At 35.2% G+C, this 25,824-nt stretch overlaps 1 protein-coding gene across 1 annotated transcript in view; it reads right to left on the minus strand.

Moving 5' to 3' along the window:
• Positions 1-22,479: 22,479 nt before the first annotated feature.
• Tsc1 (tuberous sclerosis 1 protein hamartin) overlaps positions 22,480-25,824 on the minus strand; it is a 315,684-nt gene continuing 312,339 nt past the window's right edge. Inside the window, exon 22 of the mRNA XM_090401542.1 lies at positions 22,480-23,310. Coding sequence (XP_090257668.1) covers positions 23,285-23,310 — 26 coding nt within the window. The 3' untranslated portion in view covers positions 22,480-23,284. The remainder of the gene's footprint in view (positions 23,311-25,824) is intronic.

The following is a 25,824-nucleotide window of genomic DNA, read 5'->3' on the forward strand; positions in this document are numbered from 1 at the left end:
TGGTAATATAGAGGAAGTGATTGGGGAAGGTATTGAAGAGTCACATCGTAGGAGTGACGTTCGTAGGACTTGTAGAAGCAGTAATGATTTCTTATGTTTATTCACTAATGCTAGAAGTATTCGAAATAAGGGGAACGAAATTGTTGCTTTGCTCGAGTCTGTTCGCACCAAAATTGTTGGTATAAGTGAGACGTGGTTAGATAACGATGACATCCTAACAGGAATAGAGATGAACGGATATGATATTTTTTGTGAAGATAGACAGGGAAAAAAGGGAGGAGGAGTACTGTTAATGGTAGCAGATGAGTTGTGCCCATCTCAGGTGAATTTGCAAGGTGCAAATAGTGGTCACGGTTTTGAGGCAGCATGGTGTGAAGTAGAAGTAAACAGGATGAAATATTTAGTTCGGTGTTGCTATAGACCTGGTAATATGGAGGGTAATGAGAAGGAAATGTATAAGCAAATTGGCCTAGACAGCAAGAAACGAGTTATCATTATGGGCGACTTTAATTATAGTAATCTAGACTGGAAGCAAGAGACTGCATCTGGGGGTAAAGAAAATGAATTTTTGGAGTTTTTGAAAAATAATTATCTCAGGCAGCACGTAACGGAGGGTACACGAGGATCAAGAGTATTGGATTTGATCATCTCATCAGATTATGTTATTATAAATGAGGTGTCAAATCTTCCACCAGTTGGTGAGAGTGATCACGTGCAGGTTGACCAGTCATTCGAGGATGTCTGTTAGAAAGGGATATATGTGGAATTAGAAGACTGGTAATTACGAAAAGCTCAGGAAACAGTTTGCGATAATAAATTGGAAAGAGGAACTGGATGGAAAGGATATCAATGCTGCTTGGGCCATACTCAAGAACTATTTGGTGGAGGAAATATCAGAGTGTATTCCAAGAGTCAAGAGGGTAAATAGAGTGGGAGTGTAAAATGGATGAATAAAGAGATAAGGTATGCAATCTGGAAGAAGAAGGTATTATGGAAGAAACACAAAATGAGTATTTGTAACAACCAGTTGCATGAGAAGTACAAAGAGCAGGCGAGGAAGGTGACCTTGTTAATGGTAGCAAAAATGCAGTATGAGCAGCAGTTAGCTAAAGCGGCCAAAAAAAATCCTAAGGAGTTTTTTCGATATGTTGCCAGTAGAAGAAAGAATGATTATGGTAGGATAGGATTGATTGGTGAAAACGGAGGAATGATAACCGCTGCGGAGGATATAGTTGAGATATTTAATGAGTAATTTCTAAAGGTATTTCATTCTTGTGAATGTGGCATCATGCAGAACTTGAACGCAGTGGGAAAGGAGGAGGGACTGTGCAAGTGAACAGGAGGTATATGAGGAATTGAATAGACTTCATGTAAATAAGGCTGTGGGACTTGATGCTATTTCACCACGTGTCTTGAGGGAATGTGCCAGAGAGTTAACAACAGCTTTTGTATATCTTTTCAACATGAGTCTCTCACTGGGTCAAGTTCCAAAAAAGAGGGTAAAATTGTTCCAATTCATAAGGGAGGTGATAAGAGTAAGGTTTTGAATTATGGACCAGTCTGTGTGTCTGGAGTTGTAATCAAGGTATTAGAGAAGTTAGTTAGGAATAAGATTCAGAATTGGGTTGACAATAGAAAAATACTCTTCGGTGGCCAGCATGGATTTACTAAAGGAAGATCGTGCTTTAGCAACCTGCTTACTTTTTATGATAAAGTGACAAATGCGTTTGATAAGGGTGTTGCATATACAGTGGTATATTTAGATTTTGCAAAGGCGTTTGAAAAATTGCCACATGACATACTGGTAATTAAATTGAAACGGATGGGGCTGAACAGTAGATTGGTTCTCTGGATTGGAGATTGGCTGTCTGATAAGTATCAGCGAGTTGTCTATGGAGGAGCGATATCCCAGAAGAGGAAAGTTACTAGTAGTGTACCTCATGGGTCTGTTTTGGGTCCATTGCTTTTAATTTGTACGTGAATGATATATGGAGAGGTCTGAATGGTGATGTGCAGTTGTTTGCAGATGATGCAAAGTTGAGGAGAGTTATGAGGAGTAGTGTGGATGCTGTAGCTTTGCAAGAGGACTTGAATACACTGTCTGAATGGGTAAATAAGTGGGGATGTCAATTCGATGTTTTCAAGTGTAAGGTTTTGAAATTTGGTAAGCAGAGATGGGATGTAAAGTACACAATCGGTGCGAATATCTTGGAAGAGGTAGAGGAGATGAGAGATCTGGGAGTGATTGTAGACAAGGACCTAAAATTTCGGGGACATGTTACTAAAATAGTGAAGACAACACAGCGGATAATGGGAATGATGCGGAGGACATTGACTTGTAGAAGTAAGGATGTTATGGTTCCTTTGTATAAGGCTTTGATCAGGCCACATATGGATTACTGTGCACAGATCTGGTCACCTGGTTTTCAAAAAGATGAAATTGCGTTGGAAAAAGTTCAAAGGCGATTAACTAAGATGGTTTCTGGTCTCTGGAATGTGGAGTATGAAGACAGATTGACAAAATGCAATTTGCATAAAGTGGTGGATAGAAGGAGGAGGTGGGATATGACTGAGACATATAAGCTGTTAAGAGGTTATTACCAGATTAATGTCGGGGAGGTTTTGCACAGAATGGGTGAGGATAGCAAGAGAAGAAGAAGAGGTTATTCCTGGAAGCTGTATAAGGAGAGTGTGAGCAAGGGAGCGAGGAGCATGTTTTTTGTATGGAGAGCGGTGAGTGATTGGAATGCTTTGCCCGAGAGTGTGGTGTGTGCAGAGACAGTGAATATATTTAAGGCACAGTATGACAAACTGTGTGTATAACAGTGGACCTCCCACGATGAGTCTTTCACACCATGGAGGTTTTATAATAATAATAATTATTATTATTATTATTATGAAGCCTAAAAGAAAGGATTTTATTCATAATCTTAGTTCGAAGGTTGGTTCACAAATTGCGCGAAGGTTCGCACTTTTAAATTTTGCTTTATAGAGAATCATACGTAAATCTTGAATCATATCATGTAATGCATAATTTTTATAACATGATGTAGGTTTTTTCATTTCAACTTTCTTGGTTTCCCCTTAAACACTCATTACAAATCGAAATAAACGGCAGTTATGAAGGCAACCGTTATGTACATATTTTCGGCTAATTTCGATATTATGGGGCAGTTTTGAAATAGAGTTATTTTCCCTACAGTTTATCTTTCCAAACATGTGTAGGTGCATGCGTCAAAATGAAATTTTATTTCCAAAATTTTCATAACAGAATTAATTCGTCTTTAATGGCTAACTTCCCCCCTCCCAAAATTATCACCCCCCCACACACAAAATACTGCTAGATAACATATGTGCATTTTATTTTGTGTGAATTCGTTATTTTTCCAAAGTAATTGTACCAGAGAACTTTTATTATTCCGATACCGAAATTAAATTGTGATTATTATAAATTAGTAAATTTTGTATATTTTTTCATTTATATTATTTCCTGATAAGTATAAATCATTAAATTATGTAATATTGGGGAAATTAATGTTTAAAAAACAGTTTCATCCTACAAAAGTAATATCAGAATAAAATGTTTTGAACATCTATAAAGCAATCAGAAAGGTGAAAAATATAATAATAAAATAAAATAAATTTCAGTGTGTATTCGGCTATTGTTAGGGACTTTTTAGTGCGTCTACTGGACGTGTTCATTTCTCACTTTCTTAATAATTTTCGTTAGCTTACGGACTGTCACTCGAGCAGAAAGGAATAGTTCTATAACCCTCTCTCTCCCCAACCCAAAAAAACACATAAATGATTATGTAATACACATGCGCCTTTTCTTTTAAATAATTCAAAATTATTTTTTTCAAGATAATTGTATCAAATTATTTATAATTTTTCGATAATAAAAATGAAACTGATCACTATAAATTAAGAAATTATTTTGGTATAACTGTTGCATCAGCCTGTAAAAGATATGTCAGTATTTCTGTGTTAGGATGTCTGTAATCATCCTAACACAGAATTTCTTTCTACATATTTCTGTAATCAACAATGGAAAACGAAACAAGACATTCTTGATGTATTCTGCACTACAGCGAGGCAATTTAGTGAGATTTCTCGGGAAACTTTCTCTCTCGTCGCAGTGAGAGTAATCTAAGTTTAGCTTTTCCTACAGCTAAGAGGATTGTTATGGAGTATTTCGAAGACGTAGTAATAATTAGAATTAAAAATAATAATAATAAATAAAAAACAAAAATAACACTACTGAAATTTCAGCAGACCGCTGAACAACTGATTTCAGATTGCAAAGAAAATAGTTTAGAATTAGAAGCTTCGACGGCACAACAATATTATTGCTTTATTTTATTTAATTAATTAATTTATTTTTGTCAAAACGGTAAACTGAAGTAACAGATTTTGAATTCTTATGTAATTGAGTTCCAGGAGAGGAGAAGGAAGGTAGATGCAGTAAAAAATCTTCAAAATGACGTAAATGTTGAATTATTTCGTATAGGATATCCTTCATGTTATATTTTTAGCATATCTACAGTGGTTACACTGCATATTATAGTAATATGGATCCTAAAAATAAAAAAAAATCTGTTGCAGCTTTAAGCAAAAGGCGAAGAGTCTGATAAAATACCATTGGGTATAAATTTTTGATATTAAAAAGACTCACAATCGGAAACCCTGAGTAATGCAATTTAACATCATTTGTTGTTCACAAAAAAAAAAAAAATGGTTCCTAAAATAACGATATTTTGCAAGGAAAGAAAGCAAAATGTCATATTTATTTCAATAAATGTTATTCAAAAAATATAATAAATATTTGACACAATATTTTAAATGAAACAAACATTTGAAAATTCGCGAAAAAAAATCTTCTATATTGTCAGTAAAGTGAAAGAACATAAAGTTGGCTTGTTCTGTGACTAATTTCAAGAATAAAAGGCAGCAAATTTACTATTACTAAATAGATTCATTGCAAAGGCTGATCTCTGGTCATTTCAGGATTGATTATTTTCTTACATGTAAAATTCGTTTTTATGTTTGGGAAAAGACAATAATTGTGCAGGAAAACAAAAACAAAAAAAAACGGAATATCGTAGGACAGTGAAGGAAATTCCAAGTAACACAGTACACGTAAACTCAAAGGTTGTTTCACCACAGTTAATCCGTTAACGGCTCTAAAATCGCCGTTCAGGGATAAACGGCGAAGGGGTAATAGCATGATTAAAAGTAGAATGCAGATGAAGTTTTGATCCATTAAAATTGAATTGGCAACTATGCCGCGGAATCTTGTCCGGAAGCAGTGCAGTATTTTTGTTTTATTCAAAACTTTTACCATGAGTTGCCTTGGACTTGCACTACGTGCAGGATCAGCTAGACTTGCAACACTTGCAGGTGCAAACTTGACTTGTTTGTCTGTTTGCTTACTTGGGAAATGGAGTAAAACCAGGTTTAAAATAGCTTGGTATTTTTAACATTTATTATACCCAAGGTAAAATACTTTCTACATTTATATCTCCTCCTGAGATTTTTATTTAATAAGGTTAAAACACCTTATGGCAACTTGTTCTGGTAAAATACTTATAAGCTCTGCATTACTAAAATCTTGGTATTTCTAGTCTGGCTCCCACTGATGAGACCTCAATAAAGGTCGAAACCGGTCTGGGTAGTGGCCCCTTGCCTTTAATACAAAGCATCATACATCTCCTCCAGGAGATGTGCTTTGTATTAAGGGTAAATATTAATATTAGTGATCAGAGCTTATTCTACTTTTACCATGAGTTGCCTTGGTCTTGCACTACGTGCAGGATCAGCTAGACTTGCAACACTTGCAGGCACAAACTTGACTTGTTTGTCTGTTTGCTTACTTGGGAAATGGAGTAAAACCAGGTTTAAAATAGCTTGGTATTTTTAACATTTATTATACCCAAGGTAAAATACTTTCTACATTTATTTCTCCTCCTGAGATTTTTATTTAATAAGGTTAAAACACCTCATGGTAACTTGTTCTGGAAAATAATTATAAGTTCTGCATTACTAAAACCTTGGTATTTCTAGCCTGGCTCCCACTGATGAGACCTCAATAAAGGTCGAAACCGGTGGGGGCTATTATGAGTTCGCTCTCTTAAGGATTTTGCCTTAAGGGAGCAATTTGAGTCTCCGGGGAAAGCGTTTTCTGGCATAGCTCAGTGAGGGGCTTTATCGGTGAATGCTTTTCTTTGGAATATGAGCGGTTCTGCTCGGTGGTGGAAGGCCATCACTGAGTGGAGCCAGCGCTGAGATGGGCGGTCTCTCGCCCACAATTGAGTGGCCTATGGATCATCCAAATTTTTAGAGACGGCTTTACCTATTCATAAGGTCGAAACCGGTCTGGGTAGTGGCCCCCTTGCCTTTAATACAAAGCATCATACATCTCCTCCAGGAGATGTGCTTTGCATTAAGGGTAAATATTAATATTAGTGATCAGAGCTTATTCTACTTTTACCATGAGTTGCCTTGGTCTTGCACTACGTGCAGGATCAGTTAGACTTGCAACACTTGCAGGCACAAACTTGACTTGTCTGTTTGCTTACCTGGGAAATGGAGTAAAACCAGGTTTAAAATAGCTTGGTATTTTTTAACAAAACGTATATAATTACTTTTTATCTTCAACAAGAAGATAGAGTATACTCCTTAAACATTTAGGGGAAAAAAAAAAACACTTTAACAGTTAAAAGATTGAGTGAAACGAAGTAGTCCACAAGAGCGCTGACACTGTATTGCTTGTAAAAAATTAAAAAGGCATTACTTGAAGTATCCATTTTTTTCTCATGAAAAACCTATTTCTAAATTAGGGCTCATCATTGGCTGATCATTTTGACAATTCAGAAACAGCAATTTTAACAGTTGTGTGGGACAAAATTTTACAACGAATAAATGCTACTAGTAAATCTCTACAATATCCAGATATGGATTTATTTTTAGCTAATAATTTGTTACAGTCTTTAGTTGGCTTTATTTTACATATAAGAAATAGTTTTTGCTGCTTTTAATGAAGAAGTGAATTTATTAACAGATGAGACAAAATTTAAAGATGAGAAGGAAAGAGTGAAAAAAAGAAAAAAAAAAGCCTAATGAAATTTCACAATCTAACAATGAGATTACTCGTATATTACATGGGAAAGAAAATTTCATTGTTAATACTTTTAATGTCTTTGCGATAAGCTAATTTTTGAAATTAATGAAAGAGCAAAAAGCTATTTAGACAGATATGTTTGGCATTTTTTTTGAAGAAAGGTATAGCAGAGGACAAGTACAAAACTAGTATTAACAAAATTTCACAATCTTATAGGGCTGATATTGATTCAGAAAAATTTATTAGTGAAGTTAAGCAATTTTTAATAATGATAAAGGAAGAAAAATTTTCAATTAAAATATGTACACATTTATAAACGACGGGTTAAGGTCTACTTTTCAGAACGTAGAAACAATTCTAAAAATATTTTTGAGGATGCCTATTTCAAATGCAAGTGCTGAACGCTCATTTTCAGTGTTGAAATGAATAAAAAATTTAAGAAGCAACTTGCCCCAAAATAAAACAAGTGACCTATTGTTATTATGTATTGAATCAGATGTAATAGACTCGATTAATTATGTCATTTTAGATATATTTGCTAAAACCAAAGCCAGAAAAAAAAAACTTTATTTTTTCTTTTTAATTTAAATTTGAACTGATATATATATATATATATATATATATCAGTTGTGTTATTTTTAGTTTATTAAAATGAGTTATTATGGAAATGTCGACTTTAATTTTCAATAAACTAAAAAAAAAAGCGTATGAATTTGATTAACTGAAATAGACTTGCTCTTTTGGGGCCTCGTTATGAGGTTGTCCCTAGGGCCTCAAAAAGTACAAATGCGGTCCTGGGTGGAGAGATAGACAGTATAAAATTAGTGGATTGAATAGAGAACTGCCTGAGAGAAAGCTATTGGGGTGTATTTGAAAAAATATACAACCCAATGTTGTATTCTTTACAGTACTCTGACTGGAATACTGCAAGGTGCTCTGCTTAATATACTGCTATTCAACCTATATATAAATGTTATTGTAAATGGGTAAGGGTGATATTATTCGGTTGTTTGCTAATTAACTAATTAGGGAGAGTTATTAAAAATGGAACTGATATGGTAACACTTCAGGAGATGTGTTACCATAAATCTCCATTTATCTCCCACATCTGGTGATGTGGGAGATAAATGGAGATTAGTTCAATGTAGCAAAATGCTCTGCATACTGTATTGGAGGTGAAGGGGGGGATTAATTGTGATAGAAGAAGTAAGAGGAGGCAAGCAGCAATTGTGGCATATGGGCACAGTAGTGAAAATTCCAAGGACACATTATAAAGATGGTGAAAGCAATGAGTATTGATGTATTTATGAAGTGGAGATTGATGTGTAGAGATAAGCAGCTGATTGTTCCCCTATATAAGATCTGTGATTGCAAATAATTATATGTGAAGTTTATGCATAAGAGATAGTGTGCAGTTTATAGATATTTGAATTGAATTTAATGGATGAAAGGGATTTGTGTATGTGTGTATATATATATATATGACTGATGGATTATATTTCAGTGATTCTGGAGCTAGATATTTGGATAAAAGTTTGTTTCGCAGGTCTCCAATCTTAATGGATTGGTCACTCAAAGATAAATGTGGCTCAAGGGATATAGAAATTAATGTATACAAATGCCAGTAGCATCCAGAATAAGAGTGATGAATTTTTGGCTTTGGTTAGGTTACTTGGCCAAAAATTATCACCAATAGTGAGACTTTATTAATGGAAGTTGATATAAGGGAAGAGAATGTAAGCATGTTGTATCTTTTGGGAAAATAATGGGAAGAGGACATAGGAGAAGAGTAGGCAAGAGAAATAAGGAAGAAGACAAGATTGGTGTGAATAGAGGCCAACAGGGCAGAATATACAGCTGGTAGCTGCTAGGCCAGGGAATGCACAGGATGATCTTAATGCCATCCATTGACAACACGTGCAGGCTGAGTAATTATTATGGGAGGCCTCATCTATAAGGACATGGATTGGAAAGAAGAAAATGAGATTATGAAAGAATGGAAATGAAATTCATATAGCCACTAAGAAGTAATTACCTAAAACAGCATGTGACAGAGTAGACCCAGAAGTCAAGAGTGTAACTTTAAATTAAAATGAAATAACTAATCAATGTATTTAGTCAATGTAAATAATTAATGTATTAATGCAACCCTTGTATTTAGGACATCATCATCATAAACATGGACACAAGCTATAAAGGTATCACATCAATATAATTGGCACTCTGCCCTCTCTAGCTGAGCTGAAATATTTACTCTGTGTCATTCCTATAAACTCTTTTATTAACTTAAATGTTTTTATCATATCCTCTCTTTTCTGCCTATCAACCCAACTTTCACAACTCATAAACCTTCAGTCTATCATTATAGGAAGCATTCCACAGACCACTCACAGTCTTGGTTCTTCTCCATCACTTCCTCATTCCCAAAAAACCAAGATGACCAGACCTGAGCATAATAATCCACATTTGGCAGCAGCAGCAATCCCCTTATAAAGAGGAATGATAATTTCTCTCCACTTGTTAGCTTCTTCAATGACCAAGTAATTCTATTAGCTATCTTGACACACTTAACAATATGCCCTGTGAACTTCAACCTTTCTACTAGCAACCCCAAATCCCTAGCTTCATCAGTTTCTCTTCAACATCTGATGGATTATCCAATCGATATATTTTTCCAGCCATTTTCAACAGTAAAAAAAAAAAAAAAAAAACTAGTACTATACTGACATCGGAGTTTGCAGTATCTCTCAGATACAATTTACTATCAAATATCACAAAATACGTGTTAAACCAAAACTGACTGCATAAACAGTGTGGAATATCACTCGTAACATATGCATGCACAGCTAGTCATTGTATAGCTTATACAATGGATATCTGTGAAAATATTTATATTAAACATTTTGTTTGTATCTGTCAGATCAGCCGTGACCTCCGGAGGGTTAAATTAGTATCCATTATCTTTCGTCGATACTGTCAGCTTATTTAAATCATCCTGCAAGCTCATTATTACTTCACCTTAATTAACTATTTGCTACCGAGGTTTGCATCATCAGCATACAACAGAATATTTTCCTTCATATCATTTATGCACAAATTAAACAAAGGTGGTCCAAGCACAGATTCTTGTAGCATGCTAGTCACCTGATTTCTTATGTCAGCCACCCTTGTATCTGAATCACAAGTTCATATTTATCTCCATTTGTTCCAAGATGCATGACAAAATGAGGTATCCTGTCCAACATCCTTTTTTTTTTTTTTTTTTTCAAAATCCAGCCATATCATTGTGTAACCATTCACTTTATCGAACTTAGCAACCACTATTATAAAAAGTTAGTAAATTAATCATGCATGACCTACCTTTCACAAATCTGTGGTGCCCTCATAAAATATATTATTAACATCCAATCTCCATGGAGTCAGCGATTCATTCATTTCTGAGTTCTATCTTTGACCTACTTTGCAATACTTTTACTGCATGCCTGAGATATCTTACTGACCCATTGTCTGTACTTCAGTGCTCTTAAAAATAATGGAAAAGATCATCATCAAGTTGGCAACATTTTGTACGTACGCTCACACCAATGAAATAGAGCGCAGACACCTAGTAACTACATGCATACAATTTTTGCTTTTAGAATTTTAATTTAGTTTCATTTTTGAATATACTATGAAAACATATTACATGATAAATCACTTATCTTATTTAGTTTTCTCCAATGTCTCCACTCCAATATTACTCTAACCCATTCCAACTTAATACACTCTAATTAGTTACTTTTAGCCTGTGTGTGGGTGAACTGACGCTGACGTCAGCAAGTTGCAGAGGTGTATTTGCTACCATGTGTCAGTGCAGTCACTTGTCCTCTTGCACACGGCAGTGCATTTTTGCAGTTATGTGGTTTTAAGCAAATTAATTTGGTGTTTGCAGTTTTACATGCGATAGCTAGAAGAAAAATGAGCAACATTAATATGAGAAATATTACATTAGCGTTATAGTCCGTTAAACTCTAGAATTTACTATTTTAGAATTTTGTATAATTGTTTATAAACTGCATGTATATGCGGTATTTAAGTAGCTGAAGGCTTAGGCGTATCAAATTAAGAATTTGTGGTTTGTTAATTGCTGTTAAGAATAGTCACACATCGAATGCGAGACTGGAACTTGCATTTCACAAATAAAATGTTTTCTATAAAGAAATAAGCAAAGATTTTATGTTAAAAATCTTTTTCATGTGCACATGGGCCAGCAAAAATTTTGACTTATGGGTTCTCCATTTAATAATTGTCACTGTAGATCCATGGCATATATCCTAACCTGCATCACCCACTTCTGGACACTTGCTGATCTGGCTGGCCGAGTGGTTAGTGTACCCACTCTTGAACCAACAGGCTGCTGGTTCGAATCCCGTGGTGGGTATGGATGTTTGTGATTATGTTTAGGTGGAAGATGAATTTCATTCCCCTGTGTGAGACCACCACCCTGTTTATTAGAGGCCTAAAATGGCTTGAAAAAGTTCCATGTTTTGGTGTTTCAGCAGGGTTTCCAGACTGTGTAAAAAAATAAACTTAAAATAATAAAAAATAAACTTGATAAAAAGTAGAAAAATTTCTTGAACCCATTCACAGTCATATTATAGGTTTGCAAATAACCTTTCATGGGTGGGAACAATATAAAAACATCATATAGAGGTTTGGAGAAACCTGTGCTGTTGTGCTTTAAGATTTCTGGAAAACTGCATATGACATCAAGGCCTGTTCATGAGGAAATTGCCATCATAGTCTATTTTCTGCTTAGTGTAATTGGGTAGCCAGTTTTCCCCTCTGGTAAACTGCTATGTGCCAGAATGAATGGCTTCCTCTCTATGCACATCACCATCAAGGTAGGATGTCTCAGCACTTTATTCTAGCACTCACCCTCTTTCTGATCAATAAATTTATCCATAGAGTTATTGTTCTGAAAAAGGATACTTTCACCGAAAGGGTAGATCCTCTTCACAAGGGGAACATCCTATCGCTAAGACTTATATGGCACTGGCCTCCATCTAGCATCCTCAGAATATATGAACCAGGTTGAACTAGGCATTATCAAATCTACACTTAGACTGGTCGTACAAGACAACAATCTGAAGCAGACCTTGAGCAACTAACAGTAAACAACCTAGACATGTATATATTTCATGAAACATAGTAATTCCTCGCACCTAACTCCTCCGCTGTAATAATATATTTACAAGATAAATGTGGTTGCAGAAAGGAAACAGTTTCATCACAGAATCTTTCATCTCGGAAAACACTACCATAGTGGGATCTATCTTGTCGCATAGAGCTATCAAACTTGATGATGACATACAATGGAGAAAAAGACACAGTGCCACACCTCCAAAATTTGATCTCAACTTAGAGAACTGGATCTTCTCCAAACCAAAACTCTTCAGTATATCTATTTGAAATGTCCTATTAATAATGATGTGATTGATTCATCTTAAGAAACTCAGCTTGGGAAGCTGTTTGCATTCACAAGAATATCAAAGCCTGAACTATGCACAATCAAGTCTGCAACTATCAATTTTTTTTTTTTATTATCAAATTCTATCAAACTGAAAGCAGTAATATATATATATATATTACACTGGCCTTCCTCTCTCTCTCTTTCCATTTGATTTTTATTTATTTACCTCTTTTGGTAACCAATATCTTTCCCTCCTAAATAGATGCCCTTTCCATTTCATTGTATATTATGTTCTGATGTTTCTTATATGATCCAATTTTGTGCATCCTTTAAATGTTCTTAAAAATCTCATTTGTGCAGCTTGTAGTTTACTCTCATCTTAATTTTTAACAGACCATATTTCTGAACCAAGTAGCATAAGAGTGGGAGTGGCCATTACATTATAAAATTTTAGTCGAGTTTCTCATCTTGTGTTTTTATTGTTCCACAGATTTTCTGAAATTTCTTTATTTATTCATCTATATCTTTAACTTTTAGTATATGCTGCTTGGAAAGAAGCCAACAGACACCATAGTGCATGGAATAAACAGCCATGGTGCACACCTTAAGATGTACAAACTCCTTTTATTGCAATGGCTGCAGCAATCCTACAGGTTATACTTTCCACAAGAGTATGAGTGATCAATGGAATTTTGGACCATTCTTCCTGTATTATAATGAAGTTCTGAACTGTTGTGGGACGGCTTGATCTCACCTGATGCTCTAGTTCATTCCAAAATATTTAACAGTATTGAGATCAGGGCTCTGTGGAGACCAGTCAAGTGTGGTAATTTTTCACATCCACAAACCAAACAGTTACAGCAGCAGCCTTATGACATGGTGCATTGTCTTGCAGGAGATAACAGTCAGTTCTGTAGAAATACTACAAAGCAGGAAGCATTTCATTGTTCAGAAACCTCTCGGAGTTCAATGTGCGTGACATCACAGAGGTTTGAGTACAAACCAGAATCATGCTATCACACCCCCATCTCTAACTTTCATAGTTGGGGTTATGCACTCTGCTAAGATTCACCAGGTATCCACCACACCTGGTGGATACCCCTTCTATCTGCTCAGTAGAGCATGTAGTGTGATTTGTCACTCTATAACACAGCTCTCTCCAAGCTTCCAGATACCACTGTATGTGCTCTTTGCACCACTGCTACTTGTTGGTTAGGATAATGTGGAGCTTGCATATTGCGGTACTACATGGAAACCCATCTTATGACCCTTGGTTCTGAATGTTTTTGTGAAGATTCATGTATTAGATGATACTCAGAACTCCACAGCAGTTTTTAAAAGCATGTTGGTGAGTGTGGTAGGTTGTTCAGTGCAGGCATCACTTGCAGTCGACTGCTTGCACTTCCATCTCAGTATGACCCAATTTGCTGAACAGATAGGCCTACAACATGGCATCCTATCACAAAGCCTCTTTCAAACTTTGTCAGTTCCCTTCTCACAGCCATTTCAGATGGACAGTTGCACCGACTTAGGAGCATTATATTCCTCTAATTTATACTGACTACAAACACGACTCATTACATGGCATGATGCATTGTCCATGGGGATTTCCATTGACTTCTTTTTAAGCAGTGTATTATGTAGCCTTAATAATTAAACTGTGTCAACTGTTCCATTATTTTCTATGACTATTTTTGATATAACATGATTTCAATCTTTAACTGCCATGACTTTTCTTTTGTGAAATTTCTAAAATGTACTGCTGGCTTATTTTGTTCAATTTATAAACTAATTTTGGAAAGTCATCTTCATTGTCTTATAATCTGATTATCAGTATACAGCATTGTAGTGATATAATCTGATTATCTGTATACAGCATTGTATTGATAACAGTTATTCTGGTTAACCAGGTATAACTTATCAATACAATGAAATAAAAATTGTTTTACTGTTTCCCATATTTTAATAATCTCATCAATATAATAATTGAATAGAGTTGGAGATAAGCTACATTCCAGTCTAAAACTTGAATTTCCATCTCTTCTGTTAATTTATTATCTAAATGTAACTGTACTTATGTATCTTCATATAAACTTATATTTTTAACTTGTACCAAATGTAATGGATATGTTACTTAAATTAAGGGGATATTAAATCCCACATAGTTTTAAAACCGAATAAGAAACTCAAAGATTGGAATCAGAGAGTTTCTTGCCGAATATAGTAAAACTATAAAGTATCGTTAGCTTAAGTATAAAGAACTAATAATAAAGTATTATTAGCTCTTTATACTTAAGTAATGGATATGATTCTTTTTTTTCTTTATATTCCATAATTGTTCTCTGTGTTTTTTATCATATTGTCTATACATGATTATTCATTTCTGAAACCATTTTTTCTTCTAAGAGTAAATTGTCTGCAATATTTCTAAATCTTTTATTCAGGATTTTAGTATAAATTTTGTAACCTGTATTTAATAAACTTATTCCTGTGAAATTTCCACAATCATCTCTGTTTCTTTTTTAAATATAGATATTTAAATTAATATAGCTTTTGACCAATATGATGGAACCTGAAATTTCCTCAAACAGTTATTCATTTTAAGAATTTGTAATATGAATATTCTCACCACCATATTTCCAAAACTCTATTTATGCCATCTAATCTGGTTGATTTTCTATTTTTCGATAACTTTGTCGCATCTTTTCGTTCTAATCTAAATGGTTCTTTATCAGTACTGATTTCTTCATTATTTTCTATTAAAAATTTATGCTATGACCCAAATTCATTATGTTCTATTGTTTCTTTTGTATTACATTGATATGTGCTATATCTCTTTATTAATATGTTTATTTTATTAATTAAAAAATTGTCCCAAAAATCTTGAGCTTTCTGTACTATGGTTTCAGCTATATTTCTTTTGTTTTTGTATATTTTTTCTGTTTTCTTTGTATGTTTTTGAAGGAATGATTTGTATGTCATGTTTTTCTTTTGAATTTTCAATATCTGTGTTCCAAATTTGTAATGTTTTTCTTTTTAATATTTTATTTTTCTTTCCAAGTACTCAAGAATTATGTTTATTAAAAATTTTTCAATTCTTCAATATTTTCATTGATTTTGGTTTCTTTTAGGTCTGCTAATTTTCTTCAATATTAGTACACATCGAAACCACCAATATTCATCATAGAATATGCAGCCGCAAATGCAGCCCGGTGACGGTAGGGCGGCACAGATGAAGCGGCACGGCTTAAAAGCTCTGGATCGGCCAAACCCCAGCATTCTCAGTGTAGACCGGATATGAGATGGAGCAGTTTACGAACGCAGAGAAAGCTGATATGCACCTGATGTATGGCGTAGCCGAGGGCAATGGTAGAGAGGCGTAAAGACTGTACCATGAGTGATATCCTATGTGCTCGAACATAAAATGTTTGCACGACTGCACCGTTAGCTGTGTGAGACAGGCACCTTCCACGTCAGTCGACATGATGCTGGATGAGCACAGACGGTCAGAACGCCAGCTATGAGCGAGGACATCTTGTGTATAGTGACAGATAACCCAGGTACAAGCATGCGATCTGCTGCCCTGAGCCTGGGTGTGCATCGGAACAGTGTCTGGCAAGTACTGCATGAAGAAAGTCTACATCCCTATCACTTGCAGCGAGTGCAGGCATTGACAGCTGTTGATTATCCCCTGCACATGGATTTCATCCAGTGGTTCCTGCAGCAAAGTGTCGTACAGTCCGATTTCCCCGCTCATGTGCTCTTTACGGATGAATCAACTTTCTCACGTGAAGATAGTCAATATCCATAATGCGCATTTGTGGGTGGCCCAGAACTCCCCCCCCATGGTACACGTCCACAGTTGACAGTGAACCAGTAACAGTTCGCCGTCAATGTCTGGGCAGGGATCGTGCAGCGTGACTACTTAATCGGACCCTACCTACTGCCGGACCGCCTTGACGGGAGAACATACCGTATTTTTCTGCAACAGGTTTTGCTGGAATTGCTTCAGGATGTTCAAGTCACCATCCACTCCCGTATGTGGTTCCAGCACGATGAGGCACCTGCCCATTTCAGAATGGACGTGCATCAGCATCTTAATGCTACATTTGGGAACCCATGGATTGGGCGCGGTGGTCCCATGGCCTCCCAGATCGCCCAATCTTTCTTGTCTCGATTTCTTTCTGCAGGGATTTGAAGAGTGTCGTGTACGAGATGCCCGTGCAGTCTGCAGAGGATCTGGTAGCCCAACTGTCTGTCGCAGCCGGCAATGTGCACGACAAGCCGGTGTTTACGAGCAGGTGTGCCAATCACTATTCCGCTGTTGTGTCACGTGTATCAACGTTGGTGGGCAGGCGTTTGAGTATTTGTAATGATCTCCAATAAATGTCACTCCAGAAACCTGTGTCTGTCCCTCATTTCTGACTCCTCACTGTGTTTGTGGCTGCATATTCTATGACGAATATTGGTGGTTTCGGTGTGTACTACCATCCACTCAGGTTTGGGCCATGAATTCAGGGACACCATGTATATTTGTATACTTGTTCTATTTGTATTTTCTTATCTACCACCTTTCTCCATTTTATTAATATTTTTTTTTAGAAACTACAAAGTAATAATGATAAACATTTCTCTGTAAACATGTACATCTCTCCATGTATGAGAGATGTACATGTTTACAGAGAAATGAAATTTTTCTAGTTTCTGATTAGTAATGATATAATCAATTATATATCTTGTTTCTCTGCCATTCCAAGTATATTTATTTATATTATTATTATTATTTTAAAAAGTATCCTTTATTTTAAACTTATTGAAAATACTATAATAAATTTATTTTAATCCTTTATTCAAGTGTAAGCAAACAAAGTTTGTGCCTGAAAATATCTTCAGGACTGAGGTAAGATGGTGCAACACCAGGCAACTCCGAGCAAAGGTGGACCAAGCTCTTATCACTCCTTGTCTCAGTATCTCCCATAATGCAAAGCACATCTCCTTGTGAACATGTATACTGCTATGCATTAAGGGAAGGACCACTACCCAGACCAGTTTCAACCTTTATTGAGGTCTCGTCAGTGGGAGGCAGACCCAAATGTGGAGATACTAAGGTAGAAGCAATAGGAGAGGTCATATTTACATCTGCCTCCCACTGACGAGACCTCAATAAAGGTCGAAACTGGTCTGGGTGGTGGCCCTTCCCTTAATGCATAGCAGTATATGTTCGCAAGGAGATGTGCTTTGCATTATGGAAGATATTGAGACAAGGAGTGATTAGAGCTTGGTCCACCTTTGCTCGGAGTTGCACCACTTTACCTCAGTCCTGAAGATATTTTCAGGTGCAAACTTTGTTTGCTTACACTTGGATAAAGGATTAAACTAAATTTATTATCTTTTAACCAACTGCAAAATAAACTTCCAACATTATTGAAAATGCAAAAGTCTAATATTCCTTGACCATTGTTATTCATGCTTTTGAGTCATTAGAACAGGCAGCTGATAAAGAAAATAGAAAAATGGGTCCTTGTTGGAGAAATGAACAGCAGAGTATGAAATCCCACCAGCCATACAGGAACATTTTGGGAAACTTTGGAGAAAGGGCAAAGCAAATAATGGTAAGTATTTACTGGACTTCTGCTCAGAACACAGACTAGTCATTACTAACACCATGTTTCACAAAGATGTACACAAGTTCACATGGAGAGAAGACAAGAAATAAGAAAAGCCACATTGACTACATCATTATGTTATATCTAATGTGGTTAAAGGTATTATATGTCATGTTAGTTTGCACCTCTTTCGATAGAATTTTATATCTAAAATTAGCATTTGTTAAGTGTCTGGAAGATATTGAATATCAAAAAGGCAATTCAAACTGAATTTCAAGTTATATATATATGTATTCATTTTGCTTTTCATAAATTGTGCACTTTCTGTATCATGTTATAAATAGTTATTACACATATTTTCTGGAACTGAAAGTCACAAATGTTAATTACACTAGACAACAAAAATTTTACAAAAGTCATGTCCTCCAGATTTATTTAGTCATTTCTCATATATTTCCACCTACTGAACACAAATATGACAATGAAAATGCAAAACTGGTTATCATAGTTTGTGAGAGATCTGCAACAGTTTCTTATATAATAGAGTAACATGTAGTTATCACATATACCAGTAAATGTCAGCTTCTATATCTGGTGTTGCTCTGCCTGTCACTTGTATAGCTGCTCAGGATCATCTCTCTCTCTCTCTCTCTCTAGTGAGTGTCCAACAGTAGTTACACAACATGGAAGTGGACCACTTTCCTTGAATTGTTGCGAGACAACTTTCTAAAGCAGCATGTGAAAGAAGGAACTTGAGGTCAAAGAGTGATAGATTTGCTCATAGCAAAAGAGAAGGGGGTCTCTTTCAAGAATATGGCTATTTTACCACCAATTGGTGATAGTGCGATCATGCTGTACTTTCTTGGGAAGTATCTCATTGTACATGCTGAACTACAAAGCTGGAAATTAAGATCAACTTATTAGAATATTATCTTTGGTCCCATGGTATTAGTTACTGAATGGGAAAAATGTCAAATAATGCATGGGAATCTTTGAAAAAGTGCTTAAAAGAAGCAGTATCTGAATGTATCCCTAGTGTTCGAAGAATAAATAGGTTGGGAGTGAAATGGATGTCCAACCTTATTAAGCAAGACATCCATAAGAAGATGTGGAAAGAATATCATGAGAACAGGAGTGAGAGGAGTTATGAAATATATAAAGCTCAGGCCAGAAAAGTAATGAGGAAAGCTAAATCGGAGTATGAAAAGAAATTGGCCATGCAAGCTAAAGGCAATCCAAAATAATTTTGTTATGCCACAAGTAAATGAAAAAATGAATGTGGAAGAATAACTTCATTGAATGCAGATAGTACTTGGGTGTCGGAAGCTAATGAGATTGTTCAGTTAATGAGTACTCACTTTGCTAAGATATATCAACCAAGTGTATGTAACATGGTGCACAGTGCTACTGCTACATTGGATGAAGAATTAGAGGTTCATGAAAATGAGGTTGAAGATCTGATGCATAAACTGGATAACAATTTGTCTATAGGGACAGATGGAATATCAGCCCGTTTGCTAAAGGAATGTTCAGCCGATTTGGCTACACCTTTCACATGTTTGTATAACTTGAGTCTCAGCTCAGGAATGGAAGGAATATATGATAGTTCCATAGTACAAGTGTGATGTAAAAACTGATGTATCTAACTACCAACCTATCAGTATCTCTGGTGTGGTAGTGAAGATTTTAGATAAGTTGATAAGAACTTGCATACAGAAATGGGTAGACAAACATGCTATACTCTGCAAGGAACAGCATGGGTTTACTAAAGAAAGGCTATGTTTTAGCAATTTGCTCATGTTTTATAACAATGTTGGATTTTTCTAAGCATTTGATAGGATACCACACGAAAGGCTGTTGCATAAGTTGAAGAATATGGGATTAGAATATAAATCTTGACTTGGATCAGGGGATAGTGGACAGACAGATATCAAAAAGTGGTATACAGTGGGTGTGAATCTGCCAGATTTAAGGCGACAAGTGATGTAGCTTAGAGTCCAGTCCTTGGGCTATTGTTTAATTTATATATAATGACCTCAGGAAGGATATAATATCAAAATGTGCAATTTGCCGATGATGCGAAGATAGGCAGGGTAATCAAGGATGCTACTGATATTCAGCAATTACAAAATGATTTGAATAGACTGGAAATTTGGGCAAATGAAAATGGCTGTCAATTTAATGTTAGGAAGTGTAAAGTTATGCACTTTCGCGTGATTTGAGTTCCAGCGGCATATTATATTAGCAGAGTTATGCTACAAGAAACTGAAGAGGCAAGGGATCTTGGTGGATAGGAATTTAAAGTTTCTAAGGTCACATAGCAAAAGTTGCAAATACAATTCAGAGGATAAGGAAGTCATTCTGCCTCTTTATAAGGCTTTGATAAGACCACACCTGGATTATTGTGCACAGATTTGGTCTCCCGAGTTCCAAGGGGATAAAGAAGCTGTGGAAAGAGTGCAAAGAAGTGTTACAAAGATTATATCTAGATTATGGGATTTAGATTATGAGGACAGATTGCAAGTATGTGGATTGCAGATTCTGGTTAACAAGAGAAAAAGGGGTGATATGACAGAGGTCTATAAACTTTTGAATGGGTGTTATAGGATATCAGCTGATGAAATTTTTTGTTATATGGAAGGTGGGGAGAGAACACAGGAGCATCCATGGAAGTTAAATTTATTTGCAGTCAAGAAAGGGGTAAGAGCTAGGGTTTTCTCTCAGAGAACAGTTAGTGAGTGGAATAATTTGCCCTTGGGGTAGTGAGTGCATCTAGTGTGAATGAATTTAAGGAAAGGTATGATAGCTGGTTTCGGTGATTTTATAGCCTCCCTGGAGGGAAGCATATCATTCTTCTGTGATCTCTGATGACGGCAACATAACATTGCTGAAATATCGAAAGTATTAAATAAAGTTATTATAATTAATATTTAGTATAGGTTGTAATTTGTTGACAAATAATAGTTATTTTATAAGATATATTATTACATTTTTCGATGTTTCTGACATAAAAATTATCTTAATACAAAGCTAGTGAGAATCATACTATTTTGTAAAATTATTCTTGAAATATTGCCAAACTAGAGCCTGTGTAGCTCAGTGGAAGTGGTGTTTGCACTGCCTCAGCACTACACCACCCGAAGAAAGAAGAAAGAGTGTCATGAGTTCAATTCTAGTTGCTGAAGTAGAGGAGCTTTCTCTAATCCTTTTTTCGACCAATTCCCAAGTTAGTCAATCTCTGGCACGGGCAAGTGATTTTTTTTTTCTCCTGGAAACTTGGATTTTTTTTTTGTCCCGTAAACTCAAAAAAAAATCAACCATAGAACCCACACTATTTCAGACATTAAAAATATAGTGACCACAAGATGGTGGCACTTAGCCATCTCTTCACTGTGTGCTGCTTAAATTAGTGATAGCTTTGGGTCAGCTATCTCTGATTGGTTATCAGTGGAGAATGGACTCCCCACAAGTTAGATAAAGCTAAAAATGACCTCGCCTACTCCTTATAAGGGAATAAAAGGTGTTAGCTTTTTTTTTTTTTTTTTAATTTAATATGCCAAACTATTAACATTTGGAATACGTTCAGCAACTAATGAATAGTCAAGATAGCACAGAAAGGGGAAGGGATTACCAACCATCTTCTGGTGCACACCATAAAGTATTTGTGAATTTCAAGCAATATAAAATGTTTGTAAATACGATTTGTTTGTATCTTTAAGATAGCAACTTTTTGAGTCATGGGTGACAAATTTGAGAAAAGAGTGAATAGTAATAATAATAATAGCATTTGTTATACAAATTGGCAGTCAACCTAGTTTACAAATAAATTATTATTTTTTTAAAATTGTTAATGTTTTTATTTCAATCTAACTTGTCATTTAATAAAAGAAGATTGAGAATCTTTCTTAGTAATAAAACATAAAGCAAATACATTTAAAGAGCATATCTTCAGTATCCTGTGGTTTATAACAGAAGATGAAATGATGATGCTAATAATAGTCAAATGTTGCATGCATCGTTTTCTCACCATTTTTATGTAAAGACATTGAATTAGCTCATGGGTAAAACAAGGATAATTTTAAGCAAAATGGTATATGAATAAGATGTGAACTTTAAGAATTGTTTAAGTTGCAATAATTCATTCTGAGAATCAACAGTAAGTAGTAAATAGTTTTTTTTAACCTAGGAACGTGAAATAAACAAAGTCAATTTATATGTAAATATAGTAGAAATTTTAAGTCTAACTGCTAAATAAAATCTGTGAAGTGAGAATTAACAAAAGGTGATGAAAGAAATTCTAGTTCTCTTATAATACCATTTGGATTTAATACCATGGGGGGGGGGGGAAGGTTTTCTTATAATAAAAAATAGCACCATAACTGTTGTCAAGTGATTTTACCATTCAACTTAAAACTTATCCACTAAACACTAATGAATTCACAACATGCTAGATCAGATGATATCCACTCTCCATATATTTTTCAAAAAACATCACAAGATGTGTAGCATCCACGTTATTGATGAGTCATATCCCTCCCCCACTAATTTCTAACAGGAGATAGTGATATCTCACTAGAAACTACTGCCATAAACTTTCCCAATGTTAAGTTAATGAAGCATCAAAATAAATAGTTCATATTCACAAACTTTATACGAACACAGGCTACAAGTTCATAAGTTCCCTTCTCCTGCTTATCTTTTGACATGCAAGTCAGCACAATGAAGAGAAAATACTGCAACAAACACTCTGATATGTCAGTTTAGATAAGATATCAGTGATGCATATATTATATCATTTTCACACCAAATCAAAAATGTAAATAATATTAAGACCTTTAATTAACAAATACTCAGTTTTGGGTCAGTAACACTATATATACACACTTACATCAAAAACATTATTGTACATTAAAAAAATTTTTCTTTTTTATTTACAAGTTGCTTTGTATGTGTGTGAGGGGGGTGCATGCATGCATGCACAGGTTTATACATACATAACTGCATTCAATAATTAAGCAGAATAGTGAATGATTGAGATCTCCAAATATTCCAAGTTTCTTTTTATATACAGGCTAATTCTGCAATTTTTCTTTTTAACTGGATGTTTCATGCAGTCTTAGCTTCTTGGTCAACTGAAAAAAAAAAGCAATTAAATAAATTTTTTCATCAGACAATCATTTATAATTTTTCTTTATTACTTATTTAAACTGGGATGAATGATGATAATAAAAAAAAAAGGTTACCAGACTTATCAATCCATAGAGACAAACAAGTATATGAAGTACACTAACTGTATCATACTGCATTTACAAATATGTTTGCAAAGCACCGAAGAACCAACATGACATATGCATAGGAGTTGCATCATAGAATTTCAAAATAACAACGCAAATTTGACTGCAAACATGGTCTCTTGAGTTTGAGCAGTGATTCAGTTCTTGAAAGTGAAAAATTTTCAATGGCTAATATCCACCGATAGCTTACGAAGGAGTATTAGACAAACTATGATGTCAGATCAACATACTGTCAAATGGTGTCTCCAGTTCTCAAATGTAATTACAATGCTTACAGTGATCATTCATGTACTGTGACAACCTGTAGTCAACCTAGTATGTGCTGCAGAACAGGTAAACTGATGAATATCTCTCTCTGGAAAAGACTGTATTGAAGACTGATATACTGTATGCATGCATGTTGTGTACCATTAGGAAACAGAAGTAAAGAAATGTGTATACTGGACCATCTCATGCTATTTCCACATTTTGTGGAAAAAGGAAACAAGTTTCTTCAGAATGTTATTAGAAACAAAATATCTACCACTACATGCCTACGAGCACTGGAGTGGAAATCAGTGCTTGCGTTTTTATTTTTTTTTGGAATTCAGGTAGTGTGCTCTTATGGATTTTCTAGACTGTAGGTGTACAATTCATTCCACAACACTGAATGCTTATGTGAGGTGATTCAGAGCAATTGTCCAAGACTCCCAAATGCAGTAGGGTGTAGCTAGAGCTTTTGCCACCAGGGCCGGTCCCTGATTTTGCCGCCCCTCTCAATACACATCAAAAATACTATAAAAAGTCAAAACGACGTATAGGGAAATAAATTAAAACACTATGTTTATTTTTGAAATAAAACTTTAATTTCAACATTCTAAAATGTTATTTTTTCTTGCTTTTCTGTTAGCAAAATTGATGACATTTTCGAAGTCTATTTCATAGTAATGTAGGTAATTCTTAAGCGATTTTATTTAGAAAAACTCCTCTCACAACTAGCAACACTTACAGCAATTGTGAGGAAAATCCACAGTAGTATTACAATATTTGGAAATGAGTTCTCGAGAGTATTTTAGAATTAACTGGAAAAGTTCAAAAAGGTTCAAAGTGCCGCCCGGGGCAGACCATCCCCTCTGCACCCCTAGCTACACCACTGCCCAAATGTGCATGATAATTTTAAAACTTACTGGCACTGTTTGGATAGGATATATTCCAGCATTTGCTGTACAATTCTGACTACGGCTTTAGTAATTTTCACTGCTAGAAATTTACTTCAAAGGCTGATGTCACTGCTGTACAGTTGAATAGCCATGGATATTCAATGAATATTCATGGCTATTCAACTGTACATATTCAATTGTCATACTCACCTTCTAAAAATAACTCAGTATTAATTAAATTAAATTTTTATTTTAGTCCTACTTAGCTTCTGGTTGGAGATACAGAGTAGCTCCATTATCTACTAAGCTCTGCTGTTTGGGAGATGATCATTAGACAAATGAATAAACATGATAATTTTTATATGGTTAGCATGTTTAGAAGAGCTAAAAAAGTGTTCATATGTCTAAAGTATTCTGACTTTCATGACCAAATGAAAAACACAGTGTCCACATAGTGCTGACAGATATAGTGAGTCTGCATGAAGAAATTAGCTAGGGAGTGGAGAAAAAGGGAAGCCAAAAGCCTATATTTTCTCTCTGTTTGTTGACTTCCTAACTGCCTATTTTATGAAGATTTCTGAAAAGTAAACAAGCTATTTTCTGAAATGTTCTAAACATATATTGTGGACAAGTTGTTTGACATTTGGTCATAATTGTCCCAACACCACAGTGAACTTTTTTTTTTCACATGGAAACAACCAACATCCTAACATTCATTTACTATAAAAAAAGCAACTTACTCTTCCTAGACATCTTAGTCATGTTATACCTGCCTCATATACTCTGCTTTCTACAACCATCAGAAGTTGCACTACAATCACTCATAATATGGTACTTTAAAAACAGCGTGAACAGGGCAAAAATTATTAGTTAAGATAATGCTGTAATGCCTTCACTAGTGAGTTTAATCACTTATATAATGATTTCTTAGTCAATCAACTCCACATGATTCAACAAAATTTTGCCCTTGACATATCACCTCCCCCCACACACCAAAAAAAAAAAAGCCTACAGAAATTCTATACTACCTTCAGACCACATCAATGAGCAGCTCTATCTGTTCACTCAAAGAACCAATATTAGCATCTCAACACAACTACTATAGTGGTAGTCTCATTACTACAGTTCAGGTCTTATTGACCATGCTATGCTACAGAATTTGTTGGAAAACAGTCATCCTACTTGACAGAAACAAAGCCAAACTTGAAAGACC

Source organism: Typopeltis vanoorti, chromosome 12, assembly GCF_054136105.1.
Source record: "Typopeltis vanoorti isolate ZY-2024b chromosome 12, IOZ_Tvanoo_1.0, whole genome shotgun sequence".
NCBI lineage: Eukaryota > Metazoa > Arthropoda > Arachnida > Uropygi > Thelyphonidae > Typopeltis > Typopeltis vanoorti.